The sequence below is a fragment of the Megascapheus bottae genome, chromosome 27, assembly GCF_031878675.1.
Source record: "Megascapheus bottae isolate mThoBot1 chromosome 27, mThoBot2.hap1, whole genome shotgun sequence".
Classification (NCBI taxonomy): Eukaryota; Metazoa; Chordata; class Mammalia; order Rodentia; family Geomyidae; genus Megascapheus; species Megascapheus bottae.
The window spans coordinates 13,780,046-13,801,845 of record NC_143535.1 but is presented as its reverse complement, the minus strand read 5'-3'; the positions used below and the strand labels follow the sequence as shown (position 1 = coordinate 13,801,845).

Genomic DNA, 21,800 nt, shown 5'->3' with positions numbered 1-21,800 from the left:
ACTCTAGGAAATTAGGTATAAGTAAGCTGCACAAAAATCATCAAAGGAGAAACATTGTTTTAGGCTTGTTTGGATTACATAACACATACCCTGTAATCTTTTATTTTGTAATCTGAGTTTTTAATGGAATGTAATTATTTAATATATGGAGGAAATGAGAGTTTTATGACGACTACACTGTACAAATAATTCAAAAAAGAAAAAACAATCTAGTCAAGGAGGCTGCTTTGTGAAAGGTCACAAAAACTTAAACTGACAAGTTTAAAGGTATTCCTTAGTATGAACACCACACTGCTAAAAGGGGACCCAACAGTGATCAGACCCTCCTCATTAGAGAAATCTAAGGATTTAACTCTGGGAACTCACATTCCTAATGAGAAAAATGCTGTTTGTTTCTCACCTTAATACTTATCACTTTTAAGATCCCGAACTAAAGAAACTGCCAAATGCTCGGTGCTGGTTGCTCACGCCTGTAATCGTAGCTACTCAGGAGGCTGAGATTTGAGGATTGCAGTTTGAAGCCAGCCTGGGCAGGAAAGTCCATGACACTGTTATCTCGAATTAACCATTGCAAAATGGATAATGGGGCTGTGGCTCAAAGTGGTAGAGTGCTAGCCTTTAGGGGAAAAAAAAGCTCAGGGTCAGCGCCTAGGCCCTGAGTTCAATCCCCACAATTGATAAAACAAAAAAGGAAACTGTCAAATGTATGATCCTTTTATTTATATGTCCATAGTTCAGTCTGGCTCCAGGGTAACTATGCAGGTAAAAGTCAAAACACTGTACAAAGGGCTAGGAATGTGACTTAGTGGTAGAGTACTTGCCTAACATGCATGAAGCTCTGGGTTCTATTCCTCAGTACCACATAAACAGAAAAAGCCAGAGGTGGGGCTCTGGCTCAAGTGGCAAAAGAAGGTCAGGGATAGTGCCCAGGTGGAGTTCAAGAACCAGGACTAGCAAAATAAAATAAAATAAAATAAATGAGTTTATTTTAAAAAACAAAAACACTGTACAGAAAACAGAGCCTTGACAATCAGAGATACAATTTCAGAAAGGACATGTCTTATTATGTGGTCTACCTGCTTTCCAGTATTTCACAGCTTCTCACAACACTCAAGGAATCCCAGCACCATTTGGTTTTTATGTAGTCTACCAAAATAATTTTCTTTTGTAAGAATAGAGCCAGAGTGTTTCAGTTTCTGGAAGTTCATTCTTAGCCAATTCTCTACTGATATTATGTTTGCTTTTTAATAGATTTCCATTATTAAGCAGGTAGTATGATGACTGTTACATATAAATATACTTGTCTAGTTATTTCTTAGGGTCTTTATCATGGAATAAAAGATTAGAAGATAAATATATACTTAAAATGTTCATCTACAGCTTAACTCTCGCAAAACTCTCCCAAACAATTTTTATTTCCTTTAAGATACTCCTTTCCTCTCACTGTCAGTGACACTGAATGTTGTCAGACACAAATATCTTTTGCAATGTGACATGACACATTAGAGTAGTATTTTTAAAATATCACAATCAAAAACATTTGATATTATTTCACCTATTTCCATACATACATATGCATGTACATTATACACATTCATTCACACACACACGCACACCCATGGACTGAAACCAGTTTCAACCATTTCCCATATGATGCTTGTATACCAGGCTCTTTATGTTTAAGTTATTGGGTTGAGCTCATAGTTTGAAAAACAGTTCTAGTAAACTTGTACCAATTCATTAAATTTTTAAATGAATTCTTTCTCCATCAACTTGTGTAGAGAAATAGATAAAAAATAAAATAAAATATTAACATCTTTGAGCAACTTTTTCCAGACTTGGCTATTATCCAAATTTTATACTGTTTTTTTTATATTACAAAAGTTATATAGCTTACAAAATGATTGTAATTAATACTACGAGTTAGGGCTTGGCAGCATGGTTCAAGCCTATAATCCTAGCTACTTGGAGGTGGAGGTTTGAAGGATCATCATTTGAGACCGGCATGTACAAAAGTTCAGTGAGAGTCCACGTAGACCCAAGGACTGGGCATAGCAGTGCATGTCTGTCATCCCAGCTATAGGAAGAAGTACAAATAAGAAACTAGTCTACATTGACCTAAGCATAAAGCTAGGTGCTAGCAGAGTACCTTAAATGGTAGAGCACCTGCTTTGCAGACAGGAAGCTGAGTTTAAACCTAAGTACTACTCAAACAAACAAAAAGCCAACTATAAAACAAGAATATTATACCAGTTATATAGACTGTCAGTCTCAATGGCCAGACTGATGTGCTCTAAACACTGCCCTTTCTGATCCATCCTTCTGCTGGTCACATTTCTGTAACATCCTAATCTTATTGATATTGTCTTCAGTTGGCTGTCATGAATTACACAGTACACAAACAATTCATTCTCACCACTACTTTCCCTATTCTGCCTCTGCTTTTCTTTTTGTCTCCTCCCTACCTACCTACCTACTGAAGCCAGCCTTGGATACCTGGTAGGTGGTGAGCTAAGGAAATGCACCAGATAGGGTGAGGTTGCACTGATGGGATTAGGTGATGCATTAAGTTCCATATTAATGCTATGTACAGGGTCCAAAGAATTCAGTTGTATAATAAGCAAAATCTATGCTATACATGGTAAAAATGAAATGATGAGCCACTCTGTTGGGCAGGGGAGATGAGAACAACTCCCAACTGTGTCACATGTGAATTTGTTATTTGGTTTCAGCACAGAACTAAAAGTATAATCTCCAATAATGAATAGAAATCATATAAAATGAGTTAAACAAGATTTCGAACCTTCCTCAAAAATTGGTGGCTACTATACACTCACTGGGTTAAGTCAAATTAAATCCTAATCCTTACTATGATGGTGTGGGGAGTTAAGGCCTTAGGGAGAAGAGTAGGTCATAGGATTCTGCATGGGATTAGTGCCTTTATAAAAGGGACCACAGGGGTTCCTCTGCCCCTTTTATATGAAGTTATAGATGGCTCCTCACCAGATACTCTCAGCACTTAGAACTTGGACTTCTAGAACCATGAGAAATAAAGCTGTTGTCACTAATAACTGTCACCGTCACTTTGCTATAGCAATCCAAATGGACTGGTTCATAAAAGCAGGTTTATAAAAGACTGAAGTCTACTTTAGGCAGAGCCACACAAGATTATATTGATTACAAGAAGATGAAAACCAAATGCTTAAGAGAAAGTTTTCTTTTTACTAAAAAGTGAAGTGAAGTTGCTTCTAGGGTAAATTATCACCATGGGAATCCCCATGATGAAATGTGTTAAATAAAATCTTCTTCAGTCATGAATGGATCCCTTTATCCCATATACCCCAAGTTTTAGTTTAAAAACTCATTGTGATGAAAAAGCGAGATCTGATCCTTTCTTCAATCTGACGATAGAACTGGGCTGCACTGTGATGGACACTCGAGGTGTTGCAGGTGAGTACCTACCAAGGGTTCACGAGTGAGGAATTCAGGTGGGTAAGAAGACACAAAGGCTGCAGGCTGTAGCTCAGGTAGGTCCAAAGATCCTAGAAGAAACAAGCCCTAGTCTCACTGATGCTTAGGAATCTTAGAAGTGATTCGTTCAGACATATACATGGCCTTTCAATTCTTTAACATTCTTGCAAAATTCAACCCAATTCTTCCTCTAGTTTGTAAAACTAGAACAACAATGAAATTGTTCTTTGAGAGTGACTTTGCTATGGTTATATATGATACACAACTCTGTATGGCCCGAATATGCCTGAATTCCTGACCACTCTTCCCATTTATGAGAAGGAATGTAGAAAACCTAGGCAGAGCCACAGCCACCACTTCTTTGTTGACTTAGGAATTTCCCATACTTGGATTTTATTTAGGTTAGAGAATGAGATATTGCAGTTTGTTAGAGTATCTTGGCTTGATCTGCAAATTGGTGAAAACTCTAGGCATCTATCTCACTGACTTTGCACTCTTCCTTACTGGGTCAATGAGTACTTAAAACATTGCCTAGACATCTGATATATGGAGTACCCAGCAATGTGTGAAGAGAGTATGGTACCCTAAAAATGATCATTTTTCAATCCAGAAAGGCAAACAGGTACCTGGCATAATGGGATCATCATGATCTTCACCGAAAGTCTGTTTCTGAAAAACGTCAAAATTCATAGCTATCTCATTCTCTGGCAGCCCCTCTTCAGGTTTGCATGCATCAAATTTCACCAGCTGGTAACTGCAGGATAAGAGGGAATCATTAATTGTCTAGCTAGCCAGTAATTCCTAACTCCAAAGGGGTCAATTTTTTTTTATTACCTTTCCCATATATAAACATTTTAGGTAAGAAAGTAAAACAAATGCCAGACAAAAAGAAAACAAGCCTTTCATAACATTTTTTTGCTACATTTCCCAACCCTTTTGCTATCATGATGCACACAGAAAACAACCCAGGTTCAGTATCCCTAATCTGAAAATTCCAAACCATTGCAAAGGCTCAACCTTTTTGATCCCTCACAGAAGGCTACAAGTGAAAAATCCCTATCTTATGTTTGGTCACAAGTTAAAATGCAGTTGTGTTAACCATATTGTCTAAAAGTACCTTTAAGACATATGAATAAGGTATGAAACATGAATGAATTTCCTGTATAGTCTTGGTTCTCAGTCTCAACTGCCTCATGATTACAAGTATATACTTTAAAATTGAAAAAAAAATCAAAATCTTAAGTACTTCTAATCCAAAGTATTTCAGATAAGGCTTACTCAACATGTAATACAGTGTACCACGTTACTGCTCATCTGTATTTAGAGGCCTGATAGTGTGGAAGCACACATTTCTTGGTCACACTACCTCAATAAACATAGTAATGGAAAAAGTAGTTTAGTCCCTGCTGGTTGGCCACTGAGCTTCTATAAATGACATGGGTTTGCCCGCACTTACTTGACACATTTTTGAGCTTCTGGACAACTTTGGATGAGGTTGTGAATGATTGGATGGGAAAACCCGAAAAAGTCAGCTCCAGATGGAAGTAGGTTAGGCATTATTTTCCCCCTAAACAGGAGAGGAAAAATTTTAGCTTGAGAGCTTAAGAGGCAGATGTCTGAAGGATAGAGGATTGGTTCCTACAAAACAGGGGATCTCACTGAAAGGCTCACTGTACTTCTGATCCTTTTAGCCTCCTTCCAGCTCTTAGCCAACTTACGCTGTAGCATTGATGGCTCTAAGCAGTTCTTCATGACAAGCATCTGCAGAAGAGCCGACAATGATGTTCTGGGGATCATCTTCAGGAACAATTTCAAACTGAGAGCAAAAAAGGAATGATTAGCTCAATCTGTAAGGAGGAAGCAGTCACAGTACTATACATGTCTCTTCTCTAGCTTGAAGCTGCTGTATATCATATTAGAAGACAGGTACAAATAATTTCCTATAGTGCTATTAAAAATTCAAAAACAGAGAAAGTCCTTTGGTTGTTCCAATTTCACACTTTTTGGTAGACTACTTTCCAGTGGTAAACATTTAATCTCTTTGATACCTTTCTAGCTTCTTTCCTATTCTATTTACCATATCCTTAGACACATATTATTTTTCCTATCTTGGGTTCTTCAGGTTTTATTTTCTAATAAAATATTGAGCATTTTTCTCTACATGTTCTTTTAGACAAAAACTGTACATAATTACAGTATATTGAATGACATTTTGATTGGAAAAATAGGCTGCCTTGCTAGTATTTAACAAGAATGAGATTTGAGATATCCTGGTCCTTACATGACACCAGAAACTAAAATGTGGTTTCTTTGCAACCTCCACATAGATCAAAACTAAAACTAATCTTCCATATACTAAGCCTGTATTTAATACAAGCAAGTTGGATCAAGCTTCACATAGTCAAAATACGGACAGTAGTATTGTTCAAGTAGAAATAGCATGGCTTAAGTGAAAGTGTCAGTTTGTAAATTAGATACAACTAGGATCCCAGCTTAACCACTTATTAGTGAGTTGTGACTTAGGGCTAGACCCTTTTTCTGAATCTTGTGAACTGATCAAATGGCAATAATATCACATCTATTTCATAAGATGTCACAACAGGTTACACATTTTAAGTATCTAGAATACAGAAGGTTCTCAATAAACCAAAACCAAGGAAACAGACAACAAAAAGGCCAAAGGAAACAATTATATTTAGGTAGGTACCTGAGGCTGCACACCACCATCCTTGATCTGACAGGTATATAGACATTCTTGGTCTGGGCACTTCATGCTGGTATACAGTCGTGTACTATAGTAGCCCACAGGGTAGATGGCATACTCATCATGGAAGCCAGGTCGATCGGTGATGATCTATAAGAAGATTTCCCCCATCCCTGGGATTGAGGTCACTGAAGGATTTGAAAGTCCAGTTACTCTGGCTGCCTTTAGAACCACTTTGGGGCTATAGAGTAACAACCTAAAGAGTGACACCTATCAGGCAGGTAGAAGCTGACCTGGTTTTGCAGGGAGTGGAGATTATTTGGGACTGGTATGGATCAACAAAGGGGCGCTGCTGATGGGAACAGGGAGGGATAGTTCAACCCCGCTGCCATATTTCCCTGGTTCTCCTCTCTATATGTGGCTGGTCTCACTCACCTCCCCCAGGCTATATACTGTTAGACCCCCTAGTCCGATGGGGAACACGGGCCGTCCTGAGGGATCCAGGGCAATGGGCTGAACCAGCTTGCGAGCACCTCCCTCCATTTTCTTTTTCTTGGATGTTTTCTTCAGAACTGAAACGCAAATCTGGGGTCATCCACTTTAGGTCCCTCCCAGTGCCCAGGAGAAGGAAAAATTTACTTGTGACCTAAGGGCAATAAGTCAACCTTGGTGTATACTCTCTGAATCACCTTGGGCTACATATCGATAAGCCCATCTGCCAAACATTACAGCCAAGCAACTAGTATACTATATAAACTAGTATACTATATAAACTACTTGTGATTCTGTGGCTTGTTTCTGTTGCCCAGTAACCAAAGAGCACCATACTGAGAATTGCTATCCCCAGGAAAAGATACAAAACGTGGTTTCTACTGAATGTACAGGAATCATTTGTATTTACAGAGTGAACATATAGGCTTTTCTACAAAGCCCCAAGATTAACCTTAACCTGCCCACTGGAAGTACTCAATACATTTTGAAGTCCTCTTCAATGAGCTGTCAGATGAGAAATTTTTCAAGCAGTCACATGCTCAAAATGTCACTTAGCCTGTTTCCTTGCCTTTAGGGAAGACATTAGGATGGTGAATGCAACTCAAGTGTTAGGGAAGAAAAACAGAAGTCTGTTCCCTTCACATTTAACCAAGTCTGACTAGAATCTCTCCAACGGAAGTGGTTCTAATAAGACACCTGCTTCTCAGGGGGCTTTGAAGTCCTAAAATTTTTGAAAAGACTTATGAGCCTTTAAGTGTTTATGGCCATAGGTGTTTACCAGTTAGTAACCTTTTTTTTTTTTTTTTTCATCAGCAGTTGAACCACTGGGATAAACTGATATATGGTCTTGCAAAAGTACCTTCCAATTTGTTGTTCTCTTTGCCTTTTTCTCTTTTTTCCTTCTTGGATTTCTTCCCAAATGGTTCCTCAGCCCCTGTGCTGGGTCCAGAAATGGACCCACTTCCCTGTATAGCACCCACAGAACCAGCCACACCATAAGTCAGGGGCAAACTGGAGCTGTGGGAAGGAGGTGCAGCCTGTACTTCCCCTTCTGTTAGTGCCTGAAGTTGGAGGAGCTTCTTTAGCAAGTACCTGAGATCAGGAAGGAAAGAGAGCAGAGGTATGAACTTATATTTTACTAAGTACTAGAAAAAAATCAAAAATTATGTACAGAGATTATCATACTCATAGATCATGGGGGTGACATCTCAGAGAAAAATGAATACTTCAAGAAGCCATATCTTGGCTTCTTATTTCTTATCTTTCACCTAGGGCTCTCTTCTACCTGTCATAAGGTGTTAGCATCTAGGATTCTCCTAGTAGAGGATCACAATAGCTCAAATGTACATATGGCCAATATAGGATGAGACTAAACAAAACGAACTCTAGGGTATGGAAACAAGAGGATTATCCTTGTGATTGTTGTTCTTAATGCACTATGTGAAGTTACTTCTTTTCTCTTTTTTCCCCCCTTATGGTTTATCTCATGTTGTTACTGTATCTGACTTTGTTATCTGGTATATTGTGTATATGTTTATTTGTTTGAAATAGGGAAGGGAAGGAGAAAAACACGATGATTGGGAACAGGTGGGGGGAGGGTAAGGCGGACAGAAATATGAGAAGGGGTATTAACGTTCGAGAAGTAATGTACCCACTACCTGGTGAATGTAACTGCAAACCTCTCTCTATATTATCAGGACAATACAATACCAAAAAAAAAAATGTGTTAGTTAGGTATCTGAATGGCAAATGTCATAAACTAGGTATATATATCTACTGTGTTAGTTTGAAGTAGTATAGACTGAATATATACTTGTGAAATGAGAAGTGGTTTCTTTTATTCCTTGGCTTTTGTAACTATAAGTTATAGTAAAGAGTACTTAGACGGCTTTCTCAGAAAGATAGAGATGCTGTCTTCCCATCATGGTCCAACATGACTTGGGGACCAATTCCATAGGTTGTAAGTTTATTTACTCAAGTGGCCAAAGGGCTATGCAATGCATAAAAATTACACTGGAGAAAAATCCCTATAGCAATAATCTTGTATCACTCTCCAAAATTGTTCTTCTGAATATAAAATGAAATTAGCTCACCTTCTTTCTTCTTTTGCTTTAAGAAATTTTTCCTCAAGACGAGCAATTTCATCACAGATAGCAGCATTTTCCTTTAAGAAAAATTTTGAACATGATCATATAAAGATCAAGGTGCTGGGAAAGAGGATATGTATCTATTTATATAAACAGATATATAGTGTCTCTGGGTAACAAAGAAGAGCTATTTAACCCAAAGCGCCCCACATATTAATATTCTAGAAATAGTGGATGGAATTGGGTTTGAACTCAGGGCCTTATGCTTGCTATAAAGTACTCAACCACTTGAACCATACCCCTTGCCTTTTTTGCTTTAGTTATTTTTGGAGATAAAGTTTTGTGTTTTAGTTCAGACTGGCCTGGACCACAAGTTTCCAAATCTCTAATTTCCCTGTAAATAGAGGATAGAGATGTGCAATGATACCCAGCTATTAGTGGAGGAGAGTCTTGCTAACTTTCTGCCTGAGCTTGTCTAGAAAGGTGATATTCTTGATACCTGCTTTCCAAGCAGCTGGGATTACAGGCACCAGCCAACATACCGGGCCTACTATGTACAATTTTTAAAACTTATAATTTATTTCTATATATTCAGGTGTCATCTTTCTTTACTGATTTACTCAATCTCTCCCCTAAGTACCAGTACTGAAGAAAATGCTTCTCCATAGGTAGATCTCAAACGAAATGATAGAACAGGGAATTCAAGATGCCCTGACTAATAATCTGATTTGCTAAGATTAGTATCATTAATGTGTGTGTGTGTGTGTGTGTGTGTACATATGTATCTATGTTACTGGTACATATACATTAGTGATACTATATTATATATGTGTGTATATTATATATACATAAGGAAGAGGAAAATCATTGATTTTTAGATATGGAAGTATAATTGAGGATTGCATCCTTCTAAGCATTGCAATTTTGTAACAGTTATAGTTGGGAAGCAGTTCATTCATTCAATGTGATGACTGGTGAGACTGGAAAACATAGTAAACACGACTAAATGTATAACTAATGTAAGCTAATTATAAAAACAAAGCAACCAATCTCCGATGTCTCTACAATAAAAGGCAGGAGCTGGATGTCTAGCTCTGTGACTGAGAGGTTCCTAGTATGCTGGAGACGCTGGGTTCCAGCCTTTGCACGAAGGAAAAAGCACACACACATACTCATATTTGCCCACCACTTTTACGTATGGTATGGGTCTAGGGAGGCAGGCTGTGCTGTGGAAACATTAAACTGCAATCAAGGCGTTTAAGTTGGAGTCAGGGCTCTAACACCGCGCTCTTGAACAAGATTAATTTTCCCTCTGGGCTTCAGTGTTGCATTTTTTAAATTACATAATTTTCAGGTAATCTCCAACAAACTCCATTTCTGACTTTTGTCACAATGATTAAAAGTTTCGTGGGAGAACTTCCAGGCACAAAGCACTCTACTTTTCCCCGCAGGAAATGATAACTTGTACGAAGACGAGTAGAAATGTATATCGAAAAACTGAACACCGTATTATACTGTCCCTCGGGGAAGGGACAGAGATGGGGCGGGGGGGTCTGAAAGCAAAGTCTCCAGGCGGAGACAGGCTGCGCGATGGTCACTCACAAACACCGTGGCCTTGGCCGCTTTGCGCAGCCTCAAGTACTTCAGCCGGTACTTCTCGTTCTGGCTTTTCTTCGGGAACTTTTTCATCCTGGCCTTGTAGGGCAACCACGGAGCCCGTGGCTACAAGGCGAGGCCGCCCAGCAGGCTCACATTCCCGCCCCACTAGGAGGGCTTCAGGACGCGGCCGGTCAGGAGGGCGAAGGCCGGGTCGGAGCGCCGGTCTGGAGTCGGCTCCGGGATGGCAGAGCCGCGCCTCTAGGAAACCAGCTCCCCTACAATCTCCCCCAAACCTACAGCAGCGCCAGAGAAACTCCAACGCAACCAGACGCCGGACTCTCCAAGCACTTCCGCGCCGGAAGTTAAGCCGCGCCGGAAGTGCGTCACACGCGCATGCGGTGTGCAAACTTCCGGCGCCTGAAGAGAAGGGTGGTCCTGGGGCTGCGGATCCTGTGACTGACAGGATGGAGTCCAAACGGGCGGGAAGTGTAGGTTACGGGGCGGGGAAAGGGGCGGGAAGGGAGGCGGGGGCGGGAAGGGGAGTCTGGAGTCTTAGCGGAACGTGGCTTCCGGTCTGAGGCCGGAGCAGAGGGAAGTATTTACCCACGCGAGCTCAGGTTCGCGGTCTCCACAGGCCCTGGCGCCCCTGTGTTTCCAGTCGTTATTTACGACTTCTCACAGACAGGATTGTAAGACACACGAGTTCAAGTCCTCGTACTATGTTCCTCCTCCTCGCCCTACTTCCTTCCCCACCTTTCTCCCACCACTTCCCATTTCCTTTTCCCACTATTTCCTCCCCCTCCCTTTTCCCTTCCTTCTCCTCCTTCTCTTCCTCCTCCCCCTCTTCTGTCATATTCTCTCTCTCTCTCTCTCTCTCTCTCCCCCTCCCCCCCAATTCTGAAGCAGCCATCTTGTTGTTTATGTAAACTGTGAATGACCCAAAAGTGCACATAAATTAGAAAAACAGAATTGTGATGCCATTAAGTCCCGGGAACTGACCTGTCTGTGTTAAAATTAACCAGAACTCCTGTAAATTCAAGGGATGACATTTGTTTTCCAAAGCAGAACTCGCATAAATTCAAGGGATGGCATTTGTTTTCTAAAACCATAAAGCTACCCTTAGGCAGCTAATTAGGCCTCTACTGGTATAGGAATCTCCCTTAGCTCCCACTGCCCTGAACTGTCCCTAACCCCTACCTTATCTCACTCCAATAGCTGATTGCTGTGTTGATGTAAATCTGTAGTCTTTGCCTTTAAAAGCCCTGTAGAAAAGCTGTTCAGGGCTTCTCCTAGGCTCCTGCTGTAAGGGAGTGTAGGACCAAGCCCAAGCTGATAGCCCGCCTGAATAAAGCCTTGCTTTAGCATTTTGGAACCTCTAACTCTTGGTGGTCTCTTGGTGGTCATCTTGAGACTTGGGCATAACACTGGTGCTTGAACTCAGGGCCTGAGCACTGTCCTTGGGCTTTTTCAAGACTAGAGCTGTACCACTTGAGCCAAAACACCGCTTCCAGCTTTTTTTTTTTTTTTTTAATGTATGTGGTACTGAGGAATCAAACTTTGGTCTTCGTGGATGCTAGGTAAGGACTCTACCACTAGGCCAAACTTCTGGCCCTTCTCTTTTTCTTTTTTTGTGATACTAGGCTTTAATTTAGGGCCCTGAACTTACTAAGCAGGCTCTCTACTACTTCTGGGTTTTTGGTGGTTAATTGGAGGTAAGAGTCTCATGGATTTTTCTGCCCAGGTTGGCTTTGAACCGCCATTCTCAGATCTCAGCCTCCTGAGTAGCTAGAATTACAGCAGTGAACCACCAGTGCCTGGCTTAAAAAAAAAAAAAAAGCATGTGCATTAAACACACTAATGCATTCATGAACCATGAGGCTCAGATCTCAGCCTCTTGAGTAGTTAGGATTACAGATGTGAACCACTGATGCTTGGCTACACAAGCCTTTTAAACATTTTTTAAATTGTTGTCATAAAGGTGATGTACAGAGGGATTACAATTGCATAAGAAATACATTTCGGTTAGTACAGTACCATTCCTTCCCTCATTCTCTCCCAGTCCCTCCCTCCCATCTCCATCCACAAGTTGTATAGTTCACTTTCAATGCAGTGTCCAATGAGCACCACTGCTGCCCTTGTTTGCCCTTTTCCCCTGGAGTTCTTGCATAAGCCTTTTTAAAAATAGGAGTATGCAGAGGCAGGGTTTATGGGCTCTAAAAAATGTGACGTTACTGAATTACTCACTATTTTGTGCAGGGGATAAAGGTTGTCACACAACCTTTAGGAAATTTAATTCAAGAGAGAAAGACAATCAGATTGGCAATATTGGTAGTGTAATGAATTTATTTCACAGTTAGGTTTTGTTTAATATGGCAGTGCCCTCTAGAGAAAGAAGAAAGGGATAGGAAAGTTTTTTGTAGGAAATATGCCTGTCTTCACTCTGAAGACAGTGAAGTGTTTGTCTTTGAACTGAAGCAAGAGCTGAGGAGGGTACACTGGCAGTGGAGAGGGTATATTCAAAGGCTTAAATGAGAAAATGGGAATTGAAAATAGTGATTCAAGTGAAAACTGTATGTTGAGGGAGCAAGAGGAGAGATGGAAGTAGTAGCTGAGTCTAGATCATGAAAGGGCTGTGTAACAACTGAAGAGTTGAACTTTCATTACAGGAGGTGGTCATTGATTTGCACCAGGATATCAGCTATTTGTTTTAGGTAAATATTTGAATGTGTCAGCAGCAACATGACTTTTCTATTTACCTGTATGAAGAAGATTCTAAATAGCTTGTGCAAAACTTCTCTCAACAAGCACATATTGTGGGCTGAGAGTGTAGCTCATGTGGTAGAGTACTTGCCAAGCAAGCTCAAGGCTCTGGATATAACCCCTCAATACTGTTGGGGGGAAAAAAGACATGCATAATGTCTGGCTTCAAAAGAAATACACAGCAAGGGGCAACATGGTATTGTGGGCTGAGAATGATTTTTACAGTCAGATCCAGACTCCATTAAATTCAGGCATAAAATTGGAAGTTAGATTTAAAGACTGTGTAATGAACCAGAAAAGAGAAGGCACTTAGTAACATTTTCCCATCCACTTTTTCTTAGTTCTTACTGATTGCTCTTAAATAATTAGCTGTAAATGAAGATACAATATCCTCTTAAGTATCAAAGGCATGAGGCCACTGAGAAATGTAAAGGAGTTCACAGTTTATAACCCTAGCCCTTGGTAAGCTGCATCCGTGGTTTATATGATTAAAAGTTGGGCACCAAAAATGTTAACTCATCATTATATATTAATCTGCCTATTTCCTTTAACCCAAAGAGCAGATTACAAATTAAGACCATCATTATCTCCTGACTCACTTGGCAGTCTTCAGAGGGCCTGATAAAGATATTTCCACAAAGCAGGTTTCAGGATTTGAGGCCACACCAAGAGTTTCCAGAGATTTTATATCTTTATTAATCTCTTACTAGATTTCTCAACTTGTTCTTTGAAATAAGCCAAGAATAGATTAGATAGAAACTTTGGAGTGAATATAGTGAGCACTTGCTTCCATAAGTAGCCTTTAGAGTCTTCATTTCTTGCAGTGTATTTGTACTTTTATGTTTACTATATTCATAGATATGCCAGACCTATCCTTTCAGTACAGTCAAGTGAATCCAAGCTTTTCTAAATCCCCCCCACCATGTGTGTGTGTGTTTTATTCTGCGTGGCTTGTAAAGACAGTAAGAGGTTTAGTTTTCACAAAGGTTCTCAATCCAGAGGTTCCTCCTTTAACTATAAATGTTCGTCACACACTCGTTGGGTGAGATGTTTAGGTTTTGAAGGTTCTAAGCCAGCCAATAAGGTCATAAAATCAACCACTGTGTCAATGTTATGCTTCTGGTTGGTTGTGTCCTTCAACACACATAAGACACTCAACCAGCTAAAAGAAATGAGCTCAGAGATATTGGCTCTAAGGAAAAGAAGGATCACATTGAGATCATTGATAGGGCATCCTAGCATCTTTCTACTGAGGAGATCAAAAGCTGGGAGCATCTCATAGATGGATAGGAGTCGTTTATCCCACCTACACAGTTGTGTGAGGTTGTATATTATCAGTGGAACCAGTAAGGTATATACTACTGCACTAGAGAGGCTAACAATCTGGAAAATAGATAGGGAGGTTAGCCTACATGTGATCAGATCTGGGACATAGGTCTCATCGTGTAGCAGTTCTGTCTTGATGGAACAGCTGAATTCTTTTTGAAAAAAGATATCCAAATGGAAGTGACCAAGATACAGATAAGTGGCTGAGGTAAAGAGGAGCAAAAGGGAGTTTCTCAGGAGATAGATGGCCACCAGTGAATGTGAGCGCTGCTTGCATGCCAGGTACCGTTCTAGCAAGGGGAATTCAAAGTATCGTTCTTTCCGGGCCCTAGACATGGGAAGAAAGAAGGCAAAGTTAGGAAGTGCCATTTAGAACCATATCCTAAGAATCACCAAGGAAAGTAACAGATCTGTGTATCCAAAATGACATTCTTTATGCATTTGAACATGTCTTTCCCAAGCATAACCATGATCTTTTTAGTGAAAGAGTTGTGAGATTTTTCTCCAAATACTGGGCACAGTGTGATAGACACAAGAGATGGTCAATAAATAATGAATGGCCACTAAAAATTCCTGCCTAGCAAGGCAGATTTTAACTCTAAGCTAAAATGGAACTCCTAGGAAGCAATAGGCTTAAGAAATTAGCACTGGAATGGAGTACAAATAAATGTATTGTGATTCTTGACCTACATACTCTTAAATATGGTTTATTTACAGTGGCTTATTCATTTTTGTGTGTATTGGTCATGGGCCTTGAACTCAAGCCCTGGCTACTGTCCCTGACTATTTTTTGCTCAAGGGTAGCACTCTGCCATTTTGAGCTACTGTGCCACTTCCCACCTTTTTCATTTTATACAAATAAATGTGTAATATTTATGTGGAGAGCTGTAATATCGAGGCACAGATAAGCTAGTCTCTGTCTCCAAGTCTTTGCTGAGTATCTGACTTATGGAGAAGGAGTAGATAAAACATGCACATATGAAATAAAATGAATATTTGACTTGTTGCCAAATGGATGAGTATGACCCAGAGTAGATGCAAGCATTAACAGTATGGGTTGCAGTATCCAGAAATGTTTATAAAGAATATTGGCACATAAACACGGGAAAATATGATTTCAAATTTTGATTGAACTATGCCATTAGTAGGATACACCTTAGTTACTCTACTTAAAGGGCACGGCTTTCTATCACTCAGCTCTCCAGACCTCTTTTCTTCCTGTTACTTTTATTTTTTTGCACCACTCATCATGTATTAATGTCTGTTTCGCCAATGAGCTGTGGTTATTTGTTGTCTTTTCCCCCTAAGAGAATATAAACCTCACATGGGTAGGTTTAGATTTGTCACCCCGGCCTCATGTCTCTGTATTGGAAGCATCTAGCACAACACTTGGTACTCTGATAACTAACAAAATCAATTATTGTTTCGGGAAAAGGCGAAGACTGCTTAGATAGAGTGGAAGATTTCTGTCACTTGCTATGGGTTGAGTATCTCTTAAGTACCTGGGAGCAGAAATGCTTAACATTTTGGAATTTTTCATATTTTGAGATAGTTACATTATTCATAGTAGCCAAAAGGTAGAAGTGACCCAAATGTCTACTTGCAAATAATTAGATAAAAATGTCACTTCTCTGTCTATATTGGGTATTATTCAGCAATAATGTGAATGGCATTCTAATATGCTACAACACTTTTACTTCTGATGTTGAACATCTTTTGGATTCTGGAACACTGTGGAGTTTGGAGTTTTGGATTAAGGATACTCAATTTATAGTTAGAAGTTTGAAAAAGTAATTCTCGACAGTGTGCTGGGGCCTTAGACAAGTATTTGTGAGAACTTGTATGTTTTTTAGTAGGCAGGGAATTACCAATGGAAGTTTGTGAATAAAGGGATAGCATACAGAAGTGAGAGCAATCCCTTATGGCTTACTGTGTTCAATTGACACAAAGCATAATTTAAAAAATTAGTATTAATGGATATTATTATAATGCTCAACAGAGTCTTTCAGAAAAATTCAGAGGAGGTAACTCACTTCTCTAGCTCATCCCAGAAGACATGGGGGTCAGAGCTCTTCTGCCGGATCTTCAACATGTGTTGTACCAGGCGGATGGAGCGATTATAGGATTTGTCCAGTTCACTGATGATGAACAGCAAATCCGAGCTGAGGGCGGGAACGGCTGCATACTGCCATAGCAGTACTGGCAGGTACATGGCCACAGCTAGGGCCATCAGGGAGTAGGGAAGAGCCTGCAGGATGAGAGTAGTTTGAGAAGGGAACCCAGAGTGCTAGGCCTTGATTGGCAGTTCTGAACAAAGGACTTGCTTCTACTCAGTTTCTGCTTCAGAAGGAGGGACAGTGAGCAGAGCAAGGCTTTCTGCTAATACGGAAGGATGTAATGAGGCTCTGTAGAGAAGAGATGACAGATTTCCATGTTCCTCCAAATCAAGGTCTACAGTATTTCTAAACTATCATCTATTTAGGGACCTAAAAAGAAGAGAAAAGGCAAAAATGAGGGAGGGAGGAAAGAAGGGAAGAAGGGAAAAAGAAAGAGAGAGGGAGGGATAGAGAGAAAGCAGGGATGCAGAGAGATCCTTCTGTCCCCACTCATATGTGTAGGCTGAGCAGCTAGTCTGAAATCATGGCCAACTGAGGCCCTAACCTCTTAAGGAAGAGAAAATCCTATTTCTTCTATACAGCCTTCTTGGAACAGAGTTCTTGGAACCATGCTAGTTTTTTTCCCTCCCCTTGACAATGCCAAATTTAACAAGCCTTGCCTCATTAATTATTCATTCCCAGTTATGCAGAAGTCTTAATCTTTAGTACCTTAGAATGAAACTATATTAAGAAATAGGGTCTAAATAACAAATTATATCAGTTAATTTAAAGTGAAATTCTAGTGGAATTGAGTAGGCCTCTAGCCCATTATGACTCATACTCTTAAAACATACACAGACACACAGATGCACACTCTTTATAAGAAGAGGGAGAAGGCAGACATGGAGAATAGCCAGGATAATGTGTCCAAAGCCAAAAAGAAAGGCCTAGAAGATCTGTCCTTTACATTCCTGAGAGGAACTTGATCTTGGGTATCTAGTCTCAGGTGGTGTGAGATGATACATTTCTGTTGTTTAAGTCACTTTGTTGTATTCTGTCATAGCAGCCTTGGAAAACTAATATAAGTACTTGCTTGTGTTTCCTTATTGTACCAGTGTTGTAGAAAAATGGCTATTTGTAAAGGCTTTTTAAAGTTACATATTTTCTAGGCACTGAACATGCCTTATTTTATTTGATTTTCACAAGGATACATTCAAGTAGGTATGATTAATGTCTCTATGGATAAGTTAACTGAAGCACAGATAAGTTAAGTACTTGCATAGAATTATACACCCAGTGGATGGGGGAAGCTGAGATTTGGAAGTTGGTTCTCTTAATGACTACTTGACCTACAGTTTCTCCTTAACCAAGGATGTTCTTTTAGAGGAGAGTTTGGAGGAAAGAGGGAGAATACCTATTTCTACATATTCTATTGCATTTGGCTAAAGAGAAAAATGTGTGTGTGTGTGTGGGGGGGGGGTTGCTTTTCTGAACTAAAAGGAATAGGAGTTTAGAGGAGTAGGGGTTCAGAGTTATATATGGGCGGGGCTGGGAGTTTAGCCTATTGGTAGAATGCCTGCCTAACTTGCACAAAGACCCAGGTTCGTTTCCTCGGTACCATATACATAGAAAACAAAAGCCAGAAATGGTGCTGTGGCTCAAGTGGTAGAGCTGTAGCCTTGAGAAAGCCCAAGGACCTGAGTTCAAGGCCCAGGACTGGCAAAAAACATCCACAAGTGTCCATATTAAATGAATCCAAATATTAAAAAGAGTTATATATGGGTGAATTTGATATAAGAACATTATATCCATCCATACAAATATCACCATGAAACCCTTTGCAAATAACTTCAGGTTAAAAATTTATTTATTTATTTACTTATTTATTTGCTTATTCATGAACTCAGGGCCTGGGAACTGGCCCTAAGCTTCTTCTGCTCAAGGCTAGCCTTCTACCACTTGAGCCACAGCACCTCATCCAGCCTTTTCTATTTACATGGTACTGATGAATGAAACCCAGGACTTCATGCATGCTAGGCAAACACTGTACTACTAAGCCATTTTCTCAGCCCAATAAATTATTTGACACAAATGAAAATTAAAACCTTTTGCCTTGGGCTGGGAGTTTGGCCTAGTGGTAGAGTGCTTGCCTAGCATGCACGAAGACCCGGGTTCGATTCCTCGGTACCACATGCATAGCAAAAAGCTGGAAGTGGTGCTGAGGCTCAAGTGGTAGAGTGCTAGCCTTGAGAAAGTCCAAGGACCGTGCTCAGGCCCTGAGCCCAAGCCCAGGGCTGGCAAAAAACAAAACAAAAAAACAAAACAAACAAAAAACCCTTTTGCCCTGCCCAACAAATAACATTGGACAAGTTATTTGTGACATAATTTTTCACTTTTACAGTGCTTTTGTAGGCTTGAAATGGAGCAGAGATTGGGCTTAGAGCACTTCCTGGTGATCTTGATGATCAAGCTTGTTGACCCTTTCCTAACATGGGACCTTATGAATTTGTAACCATTTAGGTTGTGCTTGATCTGCCAGTGACAGAGACCTCATAAGTTTTCTCCATAGAGGTTCCAATCATACAACTGTGGTATTTTGAGGTCTTGTAAATGACCAGTTGTAGAAAATATCACAAGTGACTTCTGATTAATCATAGTGAATAGGATGACAAATGATTACTATGCCTATATAAGACCTGATAGGATGACTATAAAATACCAAAAACCCCCCATAATTTTCTAAGAAAGGAAGTAAGGAGACAAGAGACAAGAACAATAAAACATGGAATGCTAGAGAGCAGCTGCCTAATAGAAGTCACTGCCTATAAGGAGAGTTAGAAGGGAGGGACAAGCAAGCTATTTAGAACTACAAAGCCTTAGAAATTAGGAATCAGAAACACAGAAGACCCCAGAAAGTCAGCATGTAGAAAAATTAGAAAATCTGTATGAGCAACAGATCTGCAGAACCTTTTCTGTAATGTGATAGATTAAAGCTTCTACTCTTCCTTACCTGACAGAAACTTGAAGCTTATTTTCTGGGGAGATTAAATCAGGTTAAATTCTGCAGTTAGCACACAGAGGGCCAAAGAACCATTCTCGTTGGTGATTGACTGAATGATAATAAATAGTGAGACCCACATCTGAGTTCCTAGAGGGAAGTCAGCTAAGCTTATTACAAACTTGATTTTAACCACAAACTATGGACTGAATGACTTAGAGAAGGCCAACCAACCCAAGAGAAAAGACCACAATGGACTCTGATATTATAGACTTTTCCTAATGAAATAGACCAAACAGTTTACCTTCAACCACCGCTATCTATCAACAAGTCTCACCTACAGGGACAAAGCTGCCAGATGGAAGTAGGCAACTGCAGACAACTGAAGATCAACAGGCCTTCAAAGATTGCCAGGAATACAAAAAGTCAGCAAGCAAAATAGTCAGGTGTAGTAGGGGAAGTAGGTTGATCAGAATACATTGATGCAGTTCTGTCCCTTTCCACTCAGCCACAAAGCCAGCGAAGTAGAATCTCTGCCTACCCTACCTTGTGAGGCCAGAGAGATTTGATCTTGTATTGGCCAGCCTCATCCTGTTCATGGTGAATAAGTGAGTCCCAACAGGAACTGTCCACAAATGCAGCTTGCCGGACACTGAAGTTGCTGGGAGAGAAGCAGCTGATGGGAGACCCTGTAATAAGAATACAGCTTTGACACAACCTGGAATTGGAATGAAGCAATGGGAAACCAATCCAAGGATCCATGCCCTTGCCGAGTTCAGTGTCTTACCACTGTCTTCTTGTGCTTGTTTTCTGAGTTTGGCACTACTGTGTCATGGATATTTAGGGCATGATGGGGTAGCACTCATTGTTTGGATTGTGGAACTAAAATACTAACCTTACGTTTTGGTACTGGTCATCTTTTCCTCTTAGAGTTCTCCTGAGCCTCCCTCTAGGTAGACTTCTGCAAATTGGCACCAGAAACTTTGCTATTTCATAGTGACATCTTTGTTCTGAGAGAGCTGACATCTTTAGATTCTAAAATGTAGAAGACTAACTTCCTGAACTTCTGAACCGACCTCAAGAGAGAGATCAGGCCAGTGGTCTTGGAAGGAAAGCATGCTTGGAGAAGTCTGAGTTTTCTGGTTTTGCATCAGTTTCTGAATAAAGGCAGAACTAGAAACCAGCACCTTTTCCTTTGTTGAAGATGAATGAAGAGATAATGGGAGGAAATGTAGTAAGTTTATGGGCATAGCCTAGAAAGAAAGTTTCACATCTCAGTTCTAAGGGAGTCCACTTTCAATAAAAGGAGTAGTTTTGCTGGTTAATCAGGTGACTACAGCACTGCATACACATGGGTGTTATTGTCTATGTATGCACCTGAAGTTTGTGGAGAGGCAGAAGTTGGCATATTCAGCATTTTCAAACACAGTTCATATATATATATATATATATATATATATATGTATGTATATGTATTCTCAGTAACCCTGGAGGTGGGGGTGGAAAAAGGGCTCAGGGAAAACAAGACTTCACAGCATAGTTGACTACGACAAAGAAGTTATATATCTTGAAAAGATTATGGGATATCAATATCTCTTCTCTGTATCAAATAAAATTTAAGCATTGCAATGACATACAATATATTAATTCTGGAATTACAACTAATTATCTTTATTATAAAATTTCAGAGTTGACTTTCAACACTTATTTTGGTACCTTTGTTTTACCGGTATTTTCAAAACATGTACAATCTGCTCCTTGGGTAATACAGCCCAGCCCAAAGTGGTGAGACCTAGTCAGTGTGACAGTGATGAGACATGCAAAGGAATGAAGTAGGGTCTCTCATCTTCCATCTGAAGCAACTCACCAGAGGAGAACTCCTGGGCAAAAGCCAAGGACATCAGCAGCAAGGGGAAGCCCACAGCAACAAACTTGACTATCTGGTCCAGGGGCAGTTCCAGGCGCAATCCTTTGAGGCGGGAGCCCCTGCGGTCAGGCAGCAGGGCATCAGAGAGCATATACTCAGCGGCTGTGTGTGCAAGCGACATGATGCAGCAGAGCTTGGGGATGCAGAGAGGGCAAGAGTTGTCCTGGGGTGGTGAAGTGAGAAGATGATGGCTTTAGGAAGCTGGCTGTGAGCAGACTGTGCTTCAGCACCAGCCTCATGGATATCTGTGCTAGGAGCAGGCAATGATTCTTGAAATAACTGCCCAGGCCCTGAGCCAGGCACCATGGTAATTAGAGGGAGGTACAACCTCAATGGGTCC

At 40.3% G+C, this 21,800-nt stretch overlaps 2 protein-coding genes across 2 annotated transcripts; both read right to left on the bottom strand.

Annotated features, from left to right (window-relative positions):
- Positions 1-959: 959 nt before the first annotated feature.
- Fyrd1 (FYRN and FYRC domains INO80 complex interactor 1) lies at positions 960-10,703 on the bottom strand. The gene is made up of 9 exons (XM_090319628.1): positions 10,357-10,703; positions 8,761-8,831; positions 7,527-7,759; positions 6,611-6,747; positions 6,179-6,325; positions 5,190-5,287; positions 4,928-5,038; positions 4,098-4,225; positions 960-3,542 (listed from the first exon to the last, which is right to left on the bottom strand). The coding sequence occupies exons 1-9, from the start codon at positions 10,441-10,443 to the stop codon at positions 3,397-3,399; spliced, it is 1,158 nt and encodes a 385-aa protein (XP_090175754.1). The 5' UTR covers positions 10,444-10,703; the 3' UTR covers positions 960-3,396.
- Positions 10,704-14,127: 3,424 nt separating this feature from the next.
- On the bottom strand, positions 14,128-21,581 carry Panx3 (pannexin 3). Its single transcript, XM_090319759.1, has 4 exons — positions 21,401-21,581; positions 20,080-20,222; positions 16,473-16,687; positions 14,128-14,767 (listed from the first exon to the last, which is right to left on the bottom strand). Exons 1-4 carry the CDS (start codon positions 21,579-21,581, stop codon positions 14,128-14,130), a joined length of 1,179 nt encoding a protein of 392 aa, XP_090175885.1.
- Positions 21,582-21,800: the final 219 nt, after the last annotated feature.